The sequence below is a fragment of the Dermochelys coriacea genome, chromosome 6, assembly GCF_009764565.3.
Source record: "Dermochelys coriacea isolate rDerCor1 chromosome 6, rDerCor1.pri.v4, whole genome shotgun sequence".
Classification (NCBI taxonomy): Eukaryota; Metazoa; Chordata; order Testudines; family Dermochelyidae; genus Dermochelys; species Dermochelys coriacea.
The window spans coordinates 29,651,442-29,667,209 of record NC_050073.1 but is presented as its reverse complement, the minus strand read 5'-3'; the positions used below and the strand labels follow the sequence as shown (position 1 = coordinate 29,667,209).

General features: G+C 40.4%; 1 protein-coding gene across 4 annotated transcripts in view; it reads left to right on the top strand.

Annotated features, from left to right (window-relative positions):
• DENND5A (DENN domain containing 5A) overlaps positions 1–15,768 on the top strand; it is a 112,939-nt gene that overhangs the window by 50,915 nt on the left and 46,256 nt on the right. For all 4 annotated transcript variants that reach the window (XM_038404477.2, XM_038404478.2, XM_043517422.1 and 1 more), the window contains one exon: positions 8,315–8,502. In XM_038404477.2, coding sequence (XP_038260405.1) covers positions 8,315–8,502 — 188 coding nt within the window. The remainder of the gene's footprint in view (positions 1–8,314; positions 8,503–15,768) is intronic.

Sequence of the window (15,768 nt, the reverse complement as noted above, 5' to 3'; positions counted from 1 at the left end):
ATGCCAGCCTTCTGTTACTTGGGCAGTCCTGTGGGGTGGAGTGGCTGGATGGTCGGAGGCCCCCCCACCGCGTTCTTGGGTGTCTGGGTGAGGAGGCTATGGAACTTGGGGAGGAGGACGGTTGGTTACACAGGGGCTGTAGTGGCGGTCTGTGCTCCTGCTGCCTTTCTTGCAGCTCAACCATACGCTGGAACATATTAGTTTGATCCTCCAGCAGCCTCAGCATTGAATCCTGCCTCCTCTCATCACGCTGCCGCCACCTTTCAGCTTCAGCCCTCTCTTCAGCCTGCCACCTCTCCTCCCAGTCATTTTGTGCTTTCCTGCATTCTGACATTGTCTGCCTCCATGCATTTGTCTGTGCTCTGTCAGGGTGGGAGGACAGCATGAACTCAGAGAACATTTCATCACGAGTGCATTTTTTTTGCCTTCTAATCTTCGCTAGCCTCTGGGAAGGAGAAGATCCTGTGATCCTTGAAACACATGCAGCTGGTGGAGGAAAAAAAAAAAGACAGTGGTATTTGAAAAGACGCATTTTATAGAACAATGGGTACACTCTTTCATGGTAAACCTTGCTGTTAACATTACATACATCGCACGTGTGCTTTCGTTACAAGGTCGCATTTTGCATCCCCCGCTGTTAGCCACGCGGTGGGGGAACATTTCTGTTCAGCGATCGGCAAACAGCCCAGCAGGAATAGGCACCTCTGAATGTCCCCTTAAGAAAAGCACCCTATTTCAACCAGGTGAGCATGAATGATATCGCTCTCCTGAGGATAATAGAGAGAGATAAAGAACGGATGTTGTTTGAACGCCAGCGAACATGCACTGCAGTGCTTTGTTCTACAATGATTCCCGAGTATGTGTTACTGGTCTGGAGTGGTAAAATGTCCTACCATGGTGGATGGAGTAAGGCTGCCCTCCCCAGAAACCTTTTGCAAAGGCTTTGGGAGTATATCCAGGAGAGCCATGAATGCCAGGGCAAATTAATCATTAAACATACTGGCTTTTAAACCTTGTATAGTATTTTAAAAGGTACACTCACCAGAGGTCCCTTCTCCGCCTGGTGGGTCCGGGAGGCAGCCTTGGGTAGGTTTTGTCAGATTGTCTGACTTCACCCTGGGGTCGGTTTGTGGGAGATGAGGTAGTAAAGTTTCTCTTGGAGTTGCTTGGGGAAAGATTTGATGATATCCTTAAATTCCTGAGTGAGTTGTGGCGTGGTGTGGTCTTTGAGTTCTTTATATTAGGTGTAAGTTGGCTGGCCTTGTTGATGTAAAAAGAAAAGGAGGACTTGTGTCACCTTAGAGACTAACAAATTTATTTGAGCATAAGCTTTCATGAGCTACAGCTCACTTCATCGGATGCATTCAGTGGAAAAAACAGTGGGGAGACTTATATACACAGAGAACGTGAAACAATAGGTGTTACCATACACACTGTAACCAGAGTGATCACTTAAGGTGAGCTATTACCAGCAGGAGAGTGGGGGGGGGGGGGACGGGACGGGACACCTTTCGTAGTGATAATCAAAGAGAGCCATTTCCAGCAGTTGACAAGAACGTCTGAGGAACAGTTGGGGGGAGGAGGGGGAGGATAAACATGGGGAAATAGTTTTACTTTGTGTAATGACCCATCCACTCCCAGTCTCTATTCATGCCGAAGTTAATTGTATCCAGTTTGCAAATTAATTCCAATTCAGCAGTCTCTCGTTGGAGTCTGTTTTTGAAGCTTTTTTGTTGAAGAATTGCCACTTTTAGGTCTGTAATCGAGTGACCAAAGAGATTGAAGTGTTCTCCGACTGGTTTTTGAATGTTGTAATTCTTGACGTCTGATTTGTGTCCATGTATTCTTTTACGTAGAGACTGTCCAGTTTGGCCAATGTACATGGCAGAGAGGCATTGCTGGCACGTGATGGCATATATCACATTGGTAGATGTACAGGTGAACGAACTTCTGACAGTGTGGCTGATGTGATTAGGCCCTGTGATGGTATCCCCTGAATAGATATGTGGACACAGTTGGCAACAGGCTTTGTTGCAAGGATAGGTTCCTGGGTTAGTGGTTCTGTTGTGTGGTGTGTGGTTGCTGGTGAGTATTTGCTTCAGATTGGGGGGCTGTCTGTAAGCAAGGACTGGCCTGTCTCCCAAGATCTGTGAGAGTGATGGGTCGTCCTTTAGGATAGGTTGTAGATCCTTGATAATGCGTTGGAGAGTTTTTAGTTGGGGGCTGAAGGTGATGGCTAGTGGTGTTCTACTATTTTCTTTGTTGGACCTGTCCTATAGTAGGTGACTTCTGGGTGCTCTTCTGGCTTGGTCAGTCTGTTTCTTCACTTCAGCAGGTGGGTATTGTAGTTGTAAGAATGCTTGTAGGTGTTTGTCTCCGTCTGAGGGGTTGGAGCAAATGCGGTTGTATCATAGAGCTTGGCTGTAGACAGTGGATCGTGCGGTATGGTCTGGATGAAAGCTGGAGGCATGTAGGTAGGAATATTGGTCAGTAGATGTCTGGTAAAGGGTGGTGGTTATGTGACCATCGCTTATTAGCACCGTAGTGTCCAGTTAATGTAGTCATCATGGTTGAGATCTATGATGGCTTCCTCTTTGTCTGCTGGTTTGATCGTTATTGGGGATTGGATATCAGAGACCATATAGGTGTCCTCTCAGCAGTGGAAAGATTGTGGTGGATGTGATGTTTAGGGATTTCATGTCCTTTTTTTCTGAAGTTATCAAGGTGTCGTCATCTGCTGTGGAGTGTCCAGTCAGATAATTCTTTTTTCTTATGCCTGTTGCTGGGGACATGGTAATTGTGGGTAGTGATGTCATTGTTGTGAAATAATTTTTTGGAAGCAGAGTTGCCAAAAGAGTTTTCCCCAGGTTAGTATGATCTTGCGCACTGTGGTGCGGCAGAAGTTCAGTCCCTTCGAGAGTAGAGATAATTTGGCTCTTGTTGGGGTATTTTTGATAAATTTGATGATGATGGAATCTCATGTAGTGTCATGCTTTGTACTGGAGGTGACGTTCTGTGGGTTGTGGAGTTATTGCAGTTCCACTTACAAGTGTCTACATCAGCAAAGAAAAGGAACTTGGTTTTTTTATATCATTTCAGTAAAATAGCTAGATTCCCATATACAGCATGCACCAGCTGTTTCCCAGAGAAGTGTTGTTACTCTACTCTACTCTAAGGCAGCATTTTCAAAAGTGCGGGATATGTTTCAATGGTGGGGAGCGTGAAGGGCTAGCTGAGGGATATGGACAGACTTCTTAGTTGTTCTTCAGTCTTTTTTAAGGTCTCTAGTTATGGTTGTGTATAAGACTGTAAAAATACAAAGCAAGTGTAGCTGATGCAGATGTATCTACTTGAGTTTGCAGAGAGCCTGAAACAATAGATCTGAGGTGTGAACTGCCTCATTTCATGTCCAGGAATGTTAACTTAGATGCTAGTGATATTTAAATGTCATCTCTAATTATTTCAGTGCTCATTTATGCCTGTAAGAAAGGAAAGGAAATATCGTATCAAGATGTAGGGAATGAAAAGTTAAGGATGCATTTTAAAATACAATTCTTAAACCATGGTAAGCCTTTAACAACATGTGGGGAGGGCAATGGTTTCATTTTCCTCAATACAGGGTTCACGTTTTCAAAGATTTGGGAAATGTTGCTCTAAGACCTTTTATGTTGAGTGTTTTTCTGCCAGTGTTGCTGCACTAGTGAAACTCCCCAATGTAGATGTGTTTCACTGGCATAATGACTGAGTTGTGCCAGCACAACTTACTTAAGTTTTGAAGTAAGGATAAGCTACATCAGTGCCAATCACTTCTTTTTTTTTATCCGGTGCAGTGCATCTATGCTAGGGTGTGCTACACTGGTGCAATAAAAACCTCAGTGTAGCAAGGCCTTTCCACAACTTTTTGTTTAGTACTGTGAGTATGCTTGGTATTCCAGATTTTGCTTCTTTTGGTGTGTGCTCTTTGGAAGCTTTTCACCAAAAAATGGAGGAAGCTGACGAGAAGTCATGTGAATGTCAAATACTTCCCTCCTCCACAAGTGTATTTTTTATGTATCTGGTTGAGTGAATTAATAAGCTACATGCCATTTATGCAGAAAGCGTACCAAATTCATATTTATGAATCACTGCATGTATGATGTGGAATATGGCAGAAATTTTTCCCCCCTCACTCAATTTTTTTAGACCAACTTTAGTCTATCTAAACCTCTTCCTTTTCATCTTTCTTCTGGCGTAATTGATAAACAGATATAATAATTAACAAAGGTAAATGGGTTTTTGGTTACATGCAAGACCTATAAATAGTTTAGTCTACTAAACAGTAAATAAAGTAAAAACAATACAAAAGTAATACCTTCGGGTTAGGGCTTTTCCACAATGCGTCTGTCAGTCAGGCTATGGGAAAGCAGAGCCAAGTGTGGAAGATATACTAGCAGGATTGATTTAAACATCCTCTTAATTAAATTCAGAGATCAAAGGGGAAAAATGTAAAAATAATATGGAACAGATGTAGATTGGAGTTTGTTCTCTGGCAGCTCAGTGTGGATTACTATTTACAGGAATAATATATCAGTTTCCAGATAAAAATATTGAAGACATGTAAAAAAGGTCAGTTATTTATGGGATGAAAAGAGATGCACAAAATATTGCCTTTGTTAAACAAATATGGTAGGCCAAATTCAGCCTTGCATAAGTGTGTGCAACTCCACTGAAGTCACTGAAGACTGAATTTCACCCTGGAAAGTCAGAAAATAACAATCTTTTAAAAAGCCATACCTTTTGGAAAATGTACAGTTAGGGTCACAGAACAATTTTAATTATGCAGTCAGCACACCTGCAAGATATCAGTTGTGATCCTCACAACTTGATCTCTGGTTGCAGGCTTCTTAAATCCAATATTTTTTGGAGGTAACTCTAACTTAATGAAGCCTGGAGTATGTGGCGCTGCAGTTACTTGAAGATATGAACAGTACCACAGTTTAAGTAGCTAGGAATAGCTTGACTATCCAGGATGAAAGGTGACTGCATCCCCAGGTATCTGTCTTATACCAATAAAATAAAAACCAGCCGGATCTTATTAAAGGGGGAAAGGAAAAATGCCACATTTATTGTGAATACAGAAAGAATCATAGTAAGCAGTTAGTTATAGGTATAACATTCCATTCAATCTCATATTTATACACACACACACACACACACACACGTTCTGCAAGGTTGTTATCATAGTTACCAGCCTTAGAGTTGTTCATGCCAAGCCACTGGCCAGGTGGCCTGGACATGAGGAGGGAGCAGGGCCTTGTCACATGCTCATCTGACGCTCCTGGAAGTTGGTTTGCAGAATCAGACCCCAAAGTTCTCACTTTCTAGAGTCTGTTTTTATAGGAATTTGTTCCTATGCCAGTTTATGGGAATTGCTTTATCATGCTGTTGCTGAATCAATCAGCAGATGGCACATTCCTGATGGCGCTGTGCTGCCAGATGTTATCTTATTCTTTGGTTCTCCCATTCTTGAGGCTGTTGGGTGGATTCCAGTCTGCCCTCCGGGGGTCCTCTGGTTATTTCCACTTGACGTCTTCTTCAGCCGATGGGCACAGGATTCTTAGGCTGGCACCTCCTTGATCATTCAGTTATTATCCGCACCAAGCATCCATCCACATACATCCTCTATCTCTATTTTAATCACAATTGTTAACAAAGCGAGATGAATACAACAAAAGGGCGGGGAGTCTCTGGGTGCTGTTTCTGTTACAGAGTATTGCTTTGAGTCTCCCTCTGTGTGAGTAGTTGTTGTTACAAAGAATTACTTTGAGAACAGACTGTCTTACAATGTACTAACACAATTAGCAGCTTGCAAGTTTCACACACAGAGGGAGAGAAACAGTACCAAAAACCAAGAGACCTCTTAATTAGTTATACCCTGGAATTTAAACTATGGGGAATCGAACTCATTTGTGATTTTAATACAGAACTTCTTTAATGTGATCCAACATCTAGACAGCTGTGGCTGGTAAAGAAATAAAAATATTAACTATGGAGATACTGGTGTGTCTCCATAATTAGAATAATTGGGAAGGCGAATGCTAAGCGTTATGTAATGGAGAGAAAACCCACTTAATTAAGCAGCAGGATTTTTTTTTATAGACCCATTATTTTGAATATTAGGAAATCAATGTTTTTAATTTGAGACTTTTTTTTTTTTTTTCAGATTAACTTTCCCTCTCTGCAACTGCTGGACTCTTCAGTATATATGTGCTTGGCCGCTTTTAAAAATGCGAAATATTAAATGGTAGAATGAAGGGGGGGGGAGTTTGGGTTTTTTTTTTCCAAACCCTCTCCCTGCCCATCTCTTGGTTACTACCTATTTGTCACTCTCCCTTGCAGTGAGGCTTTGATTTAAGGTAATGATCTGCAAGTAACTTTGTGCAGACAGACAGACCCCAGTACCCAGACAGAAGTTGCAGAATCAGTATCTAAGATAGTAAAAAATGCACTACATTTCCCTTGTAATCATGGAATGCACAATTAAGTCAGCAACTTTGTCCTTAACATACATCACAAGTTTTGCTTAGGAATCACATTGGTCTTTAAGCAGCTTTATATTCTGCAGTCTGAACATTGAGTAGGGCTGATATGGATGGAATTCCAGACATAACTTTGAATTTATGGACACTCAGTGTCTTTAAAAAAAAAAAAATTCTTACTCTCTCCCTTTTGCCAATTCCTCCCTCAACATAATTAGACTTGACACAGCGTGTAGCAATTTTTGAAACCATAATGATGGGCTGTGTATTCAGATGCATTTCAAAATTTATATTTACTAGGTTTTGTAAACAGATTGAGAAGAAGAAGAAAAACCTCTTTTCTGAGGTTGGGGGGAAGAGAACTGTTTTTTTCCTCCTTTCCTCATTATTCATTTTTTAAAATTCAGCTTCTAGCTAGAGTCAGACATTGCTGAGGTGCCGTGAGAAGACTGTTCTTGTGTTTCCAGCTTGACTGGAAGTAAGAATTATCTTAAGTCTTGAAAGATTGTTGGTGCGGTCTTTGCCAGCCCAGTTTATAGAGCAAGAGTTTTAGACAGATCAGCTAAACCATCTGAACTTTCAGATGTATCTGCATTGAACCACTGGATCTTTTTGAGATTCTTCCATTGCTAATACCTAATCAGTTGTGTAAGGGTTTCAGAGCTATTAGGAATGATTAAAATCTGTTCGGTAAAAAGTATTTGCTTTGGCACAGTTTTGTAGTATGAATGCTTAATAACTGTCTAGTAAAAAATCCTTTAGAAATAGCTGTCGACCGCAGCATATTGGACATGTGTGGTTAATCACTTTTTAAAAATCTCTCAGCCCTGAGTGTTTAACTTAAACTTCTGGCAAGAACTAGTGCTATATAATAATCAGTTGCAAATTCAAATGAAGCTGTTCCTGATCTCTGACCCTATTATTTGTTCACCATCAATGTTGTGCTTGTTGCTGTCCAAAATGGATTGCAGCAGTTTTTAATAAACACATTTAAAAAAAGAAGTAATTTGCAGAGATACCACGTGTGTTGGGTTTCAGCCTGGTGCTAGCTTTTCTAGTGAAGTTATAGACCCATAGCAAGTGGGAATTCGACTGGAAATGCTGGTAACTTATCCTGCAGTAAAACTACTTCCATGCTTAAAATGGTGCCCTGGTATCTGCCATTTTGGTTTCAGTAGCAGAGAGTGACTAGATGAATGCCAGGACCAGCTTTTCTCATTGCTGTATGACTTTTAGCAGGACCAAAATTTTTGTGTTAAGCCCTTTCTTAATCAACTGTGTTGAACTCATATCTGCAGAATGCACTGAGGTACAAAAGAATCTGTGCATTAGCATAAGAACTTGTGTAGATCAGTGATACTCAGACTGAGACTCAGGAGCTGCAAGTGGCTCTTTAATGTGCCTCCTGCGTCTCGCATGATATGCAATCACCATGTGATTTATTTATTAACCAATCTTAAGTTATTAACTAAACAGGATGCTTTTACTCTGTTGTTAACCAACTGTAGAATACTTGGTCAGTTATTTTGCTGTGAGAAATATATATATAGAATACACACAAAGGCACACAAACACATTTATACATAGAGAAGGAAATAATGAATTTAACCCCAGAACCACTGAGGGCCGAGTATCACTGGTGTAGATAATACACTGTGGGCTCTATGTGTCACCTTTTAGACAAACTGTTACACTTGGACTTTCTAATTCAAACTATATAGCATCCCATCAATTTGTTGCCTTGAGTTTAAGTGTATTTCTTTCACAAACATCTTTCTTTATTGTTTGACTTTTAGATTACCAGAGATTGATGACTGTGGCAGAGACCATCACAGCTCTAATGTTTCCATTCCAATGGCAGCACGTATATGTTCCCATCCTGCCAGCCTCTCTCCTTCATTTCCTCGATGCCCCTGTCCCTTATTTGATGGGCTTGCACTCCAATGGACTGGATGACAGGTCTAAGCTGGAACTGCCTCAAGAGGTGAGAGAAGCGTGGCTAGATTGATAGATATTTTACAGGGCTAATAGATTATTTTGATAGAAGTGAGAGAGAAACTGAGTAAACAATGAAATCTGTAATAGGGAGTGTAAGGTGGAAACACACATTATGGGCATTCCTATTTGCATTGGCCTGATGGATTTCATTGGGGATATTGGATAAAATCCATTCCAATGAAAGAAAGAAAGGAAATAAAACTCACTGTTTTGGGAACTTTCTGCTGTAGTAAAGTTAAACCTTGTAATCTACCAGCTATAGTGTATTAATGCAGTAAAGGTACTTGAAGAAAAATACGTTTTGACCTACAGAAAAGTCCATGTTTATTTGTTGCTAGTTGACAGTAATTGTGTGGTAGACACTATACAGTCACAGAACAAAAAAGATGATCCCTACCCAAAGGAGATGACAATCTAAATATGGAGTTGGGGCCACACAAATGGCTGCATTACAATTATTTTGTCCCCCTTACCCACCTACCACCAGCTTACAAGCTTGACAGGAAAGGGTGGCATGTCTGGCTGTAGAAATCAGGGTGTGCAGTGACAGGATGGCCTTAAACACTGACTGAGACAGCACAGGGGAATGGCTGCAGGAGCAGGTAGCTGTCATCCTGAGGCTCCTAAACCAAATAGGAACAGAGCTTCACTCCTGGTAGACTTGAACTTGACATACAGCAGGTACCTTCCCATGCTGTTCAATTCCAAAATCCTCAAGGGGATCTCCATCTCTTGAGTTGTGGGAGAGCACCAGGCTGGCCGATGTCTGCTCCAGCTTGGGAGCTGTGTTGCATATTGTATCATATTTTAATCAATTAGTGCCATATAATTCATTCTCAAAATTACTGGGAGTTTTGAACCCTAAAACTACATGCAAGGAGGTGTCCAGAAAGTGTTTGGCCATCCATCCTGCTCTCATTTGACTGATATATGGAAGCAATATGGAAGTCTGAAGGTATTGGCACGCGAGAGCACGTTACAGTAAAATAGAGACTTTCCAGCATTAATGAAAGTGTCTAAATGTCTTCTTAAATCATCTTGGTTTGGATGAACTGATTTTGGAAAAAGGCCTTGTGGCAGGGCAGGGGTAAAACCCCTTGAATGCCCTGCCAAAATTCTGGCTATGCCCTGCTTTCTGGTAGGGAAACCAGGTACAGGAGCCTAGGCAGTCAGCAGAGAGCCCAGCTGCAAGCCCTAACCAGGGCTGGCTCACAGCAATGACTTGAGCTAAGTAGCGGCAGCTGGGCTGAGGAAGGGAAGGGCCATAAAAGCTGGAGAAAGCTCAGTCAGGAGGCTAGCCTGGGAGGAGGTAGGAAGCTTACAGCTCTGTCTCCTCACCAAAGGCAAGGAGCCTTATGGGCCAGGAGACCCTGGGAAGGGTCTGAATGGGGATAGCTGTTGGGGGAATAAAAGGGACTACACGATTGCACTGTAAATAAAGACACAAGAGTGAAGCACCAAAGAAGGCGTTGGGACTCTTTATTTGGCTGGCCAACACAGGGCACAGGCACAAGGAGGTGGAAGCTTGTGCAGACCCTGTGATGGGCCTAAATGCAGCTATTGATGCAATAATATTTCGTTGTTTTATTTGTACGATTTCTTTACCCTTTTGCTAACAATGACCATCAATATTTTCTTTAGTGATATAGGCATCTAGCCTTTTTCAGTGGACTGTTGCTTTCAGAATTAATACTTGTGAAGTGCAACTTGGACACTATGATCCAACTGGTGTTTAAATGCTAGTGTAGGCAGGACAAATCCATCCTCAACACTAGCTGAATAAGGAATAGGAAAATGTAGGAAAACACTGGTTATGGAATAATAATGATGAACAAAGAAAAGGGCCACGAGTTTATGGACATCTAGTTGCCTCTTTATTTTCATTTTAACTTGCATTTTTTCAACATGATAAAAGAGAAACCAGCAAGAATTTGGCAGAAAAATACATGCTTTTTATTATCCAGCATGCAGAAACACAGCTTGACATAGAAAACTTCCTAAAAAGGCCTCTTGATATTGGAGGGGCGATTCTTCTGTAAACCTCCACTTCAGTCACCATGCCAACCCTTTGTTGTTTTTATTCAAATCCATATGTCAACTAGTGTTTATAATAGTTTATTTTCAGTTGTTTGTCTTAGGAACTGAAAAGTTAAATCTTTCCCTACAGATACTGTCACATTCTTTTTAGTAAGCATTGAGTGATTTGTGTTTTTTTTTCCTAATACAGCTAAGCCTATATTGATCTATTTTTGTTTACTCCTTGTTTATGCACCAGCATCATTAATGATACCAGCAGGAACATGCAGAACTTTGAGAATGGTCAATTACTTGAGTTTACTTCTGCTAGCAGATGTTGCTCTTTGGTTTTGTTGGGCCCAATTAATATAGCTAATATTGATTTTTTTTTCTTTTAGTTTTTTTAGCTGCCAGCTGGAGTGAAATGAATGTGTGAGTCTGCATATGTGTATTAGTAATATATATTATTTATTAGGACATGCACTTTTTATTTATACAGTAACCTAAAAGTCAATGGTCCATAACAGGTGAAAAAAATATAGTCCCTTCACAATAGAGGAGAAGAGCTTGTCTTTAGAATCTGGAGAAAATTTCCCAAAAACTTAACGTTGTTAATTTTTAATTTCACATTTTGAATCTAAACTGTTTGACAAGTAAATGGCTGGCTTTCTGAAGGGCTTTCTCAATATTCTTAAAAGACCTAAATAGGAATATATCCACTTCCTATATGCTCAAAGTAATCCCTCTAGTACCTACATTTGGGAAGTTTGTTACAAATAATTTCTGCAGAATTAAAAGTTGGTTTTCTATAGCAGCTCATAGATAAAACACTCTTCTGAGAAAAATGTAGTGTTGAAAGGGGTGTTGCAATGTAATTAAACTGGAGTTTGGAATAGCCTGGACTAAAACCTGGCTCCTCTGAAGCTTAAATGGTTCAAATTCTTGTTCAAAGAGCCAGATTGTACCACTCTTACACCCAGTGAATAGACAGTACTTCGTTCTGAGAAGTCCCACTGTGGAAGTACACATAGACTGAATCTGAACTGAGTTTTATCACTTTGCCTCTACTGCTTCACTAGTTAGCTAATATTTTCTTAGCAGAAAGGAAGTTATGGCTCATTGGATGACTGGAACAAGTAAGTGTGGTCTCCACATTCCAAAAATATTTTTTCCAAATTAAGAAAAGCTGCAGTCAGTCCCAAAGTGTGGCAGGTTTCCTCACCTCTTCTTCTGTTTAGCTGTGAGGCAGTACCATGTGGATATTTATAGGATTTTTGATATTCAGGATCCATCTGAGTGTTTGGCTGCCTTTACAATTGTGTATTTAACTGCTCTGTCTGCAATCAAAATGGTCTCGGATTTAAAAGAGGAAATAGATTTTTCTTGAAGGTAAACTACTGGCAGATAGGAAGGAAGCTGAGGTGCCAAAACACTTTAGCCTTAAATATTTTTGCAACTTCCCTCCTCCATGTTCTCCATTTCCCTCTCCCGCCCAGCGAACCATAAATTGGAGCTTCTTATTTTGTTCTCTGACTGTTTCCTCTTATTTTGGAAAAACTTTGTTTCCAGCTGTCCTGCCCTGTGGCTTTATGTTCAAGGTTTGTAACATGAGTGGCTACTCCAAGTAATTGACTGGAAATATTTTCTGCGTTACTTTCGATACTATTTTAATTTTTTTGCATCACATGTTTTTCTAATGTACTAGATCTGATGCTCACCTCTGGTGATTTCACACTTAAGGTCTTACAGGGTTGCTCCCCATCTAGGGTTGGCTGCGATGCTCCATGTATGGAATCTAACTTCTGTAGTTTGCAAGGAGGCTTTTTATTTTGAGACTTGTTTTGGAGCTTGTTTGGGTTTTTCCTGAATTACCAGGAGTATTCTAAAGGTACTGCAAACTTCTGTGGTACAAATATACAACAGATAATCTGAGTTGGGGGGAAAGTAAACCAAGCTATACTCAAGTGGGCCTGCAGAGCTCAATAACGTGCATCTGTGTCCTCTCCCACTTGTTATGGATGAACGCTACATATAAAAGCAAACCTTGGTCTTTGCGTACAATGTACTTTTGATGTGCCCCAAACTGTGGAAAGAGCTCCCATGTATGTGAGTGAATTTGGAGATCTGCTAAGGTAGATATACAGAGCAACCTTATTCTGTATGAATATATGTGCCTGCCCAAGAGGCGAAATTGAGAAGAAAAAGAGATCCATACTAAGAAAATGTTCATGCAGCTTAATGTGATCATTTATTTTGGAGTTTCTTGCCTATTTTTAAAACGTGTTGTCATTTTCTGTTTGGTACAGCAGGTGAGAGTTTTTTGCCATGGATTCTATTAGTACAATCACAAAGATCAGTATCTGTTATCAGTATTTTTGGTACCAGTAATACCAGCAGTCGGCTTTAATATATTTGGAAATGCAGCTGCAGGCTGATATCAAACTATACTTTACTGTGAACATATACTGTCCAATATGCTCAGTTTTAAAACAAATAAAATAAAAAAACCTTCTGCTTTTCAGTTCATACAACAGTGGAAACGTAAAGCAACTAAAAAATGGCACCATGCAGCAGTACAAAAGCCTTGTAGGGCCTAATTGTTGTATTGCGGCAAAAGCAAACTATTAATATCAGTAACAAAAAAGAGGTGTGTAGCATCATCTGGTAGCTGAAAGTTTGGAACACTTTTTTCATATTGTACAGCGATCAGAATAATTACATATAGAGCTTATTTCCAAATCTTGCCTTTCCTTGACTTTTGAGAGTAGAAATCAAAATTTGTCTTATACCATGTGTGAGTCAAGAGGCGTCTTACCCGTTCATCAATTCATTGTTTTTTGAGTTGGTCACGAAAAACAGATTTTGACACACAGTTTGTGGAATTACAAGACTGAGCCTTTTATCTCTAACTCTTTTACCCAAAGAAAGAGAGAGTTCAGGTAAGAAATATGAAGTACTTAATTTAGACAATGGAAGAGAACTGAGTTTTAAGAACTAGCTAGTCAGTGGTTTTCAAATGGAGGACATTTAAGGATAAAATCTTGCTATTGTAAACACAGTAGGAATGTCTACACTGGAGTTTTAAACTCTAGATTTCAATCGTTTTCAACACTTCTGTGTCCAGGCTGGAACAAATGTTTTGTGGAGTGTCCAGACTAGTGTTTACAAACATATTGGCTAACTCAAGTTAATTGGCAGTTAGCTTGAGTTAAGTCTACAGGAGACAGACCTTGAGGATTATATTGGTATAGTTAAAGTAGTATAGCCCCCAACTTTGTTCCAATATAGCTATTCTTGTACAGAGATGCCAGTATAAATGTGCCCACTCTAGAACTTGTACTGGTTTAACTATTTTAGTTAGAAAATCACAGTCCTAACTGCACTAGTTTCAGCAGTACACAACTGGTGTGTAGACAAGGCCTTGGGTACATTGGAAAGTCAGCTGCAGAGGGTGAAATTCATTCAAGTTCCATAGGGCCTTGAAAGAGCCTGAATTCAGCAAAATCAAATAAAAGGAATTAAGGCTTTGAAGCTGTGTATATGGGGCTTAGACCAGCAATGTGCCAAAAGTGCTATGCAGTTGCGTAAAGCTGAGCATATGTGCTTAAATATTTTGCTTTATTGGAGACAGAGCGCTCAGCATTTTGCAAGACTGTGCCCATGGTGGGGGCCTGGGGCTAGTGGTAACATCACAGGCCTCTGAGGAAACCAGAGAAGGAGAGGGGAGGGGCTGTACAGCAAGAGGCTTCTAAAAATTGAAGTGGAGGGAAGGACAATCCAGTTTACCATAATTATTTTTAACGTTAGTGCTAAGAGTATGGTTTGTTTATCAGTAATGTAGATCAGAGTGCTGGCTACACAAGCAAGTCATAAAAACCTAGCACGCAAAAGCATCTGAATGTTTTCTGTGTTTCCTTTTAATTTATCTTTTAAAGTAATCTGCTTGCTCAGCTAATTGTGAGAATATTGCAACAGTTTATCTGGGGCATTTCATAGTACAGGCTTTATTTGTATATTTCATTTCTTTCTGTGAAAAGAAATGCAGGGTGGAAAGCACCGTGGACATTCAAATAGTAATCATTTTGAAATTTCTGATGAGATTGTGTAGTGCTGTTCAGTAAGTGCTGGGAGAGTCAAACACAAGTAGTGTTTGCTAAAATACTTGTTTGGAATGATGTGGTCCCTGTGATCTTGGGCAGATGTTGTTTTCTTTTCTGGTCATGTCAGAATGCGGAAAAGAAGATGACATTTTCACATTTTGAAGATGAAGTTGTGCCTTAGGCCAAAGCTTCTCCCTCCACCGCCGGTGTAATGCTTGTGTCATCAGCATTTAATCCCAACCATTGCAAAAATCTCACTTCTTAAATCTGATCTTAACAAGGGCCTTGTTTTGTTTTGTGTTTTTGCTTTACCATTCCAAAACAAAGCCCTTTGTTTCTCTGAATTCCAACACATTAGATCATCTTGACTGAGAGCATTACTTTGAATGCTAATGGCTGCTTTGTGTGTTTTTCTATTCATTGATCGGATGATTTCTTGAGGATGCTGCACATTCATTTTGGGCCCTGATTAGGTTGTAATGATGACCAATTTTAAGTCATTCCTACCTCTCAGCTTTAAGACAGCCATTTGCAGAGTTAATGTCTTCAAGCTGCCGCCACCAGTAATTTTCCCCTGCAGATTCTGATTTGGCATGAAGAGCAGCATCACTGTGAATCAGTGTAAATGGTCATCATGGATACTTTCAGGAATGGAAGAGAAACTTTCCTTGAAGCATAGAACCCATAAAAATGTTCTCTAGGCAAGACAACCTTTATGGGGCCAAGTTCTGCCCTCAGTCATACCATTGCAGTTAGCCTTTTAAATGGCTTCCCTTGTAAGCATATTCAGTCTCTCTCATGTCTATGCAGAGACACCTGGGTGTAAGTGGCCTGATCTTGCATCTGCTATGCATGTGCTTAGTTCCATTGACTTGAGTGCATAAGGCTAAGCACATGAGTTTTTGCAGGATAGAGATTTTGGATACCAAGGTGAGAGGTGCCTTAAAAATGCTTCAGACAACTCCTTCTGAACCTTCTTCATACTGTAACCCCATGTTGCCACAGAAGCATTTTTTTTTTTTTTTTGGACCTTCTTCCTATCTAGCCACAATAGGAGGGGGCAAAGCAAATCTTGGAAGCCTGCTTGTGACCTCCCCTCCCCACTTCCCGTGAGAGCCTGTGCTAGACAGATCCCC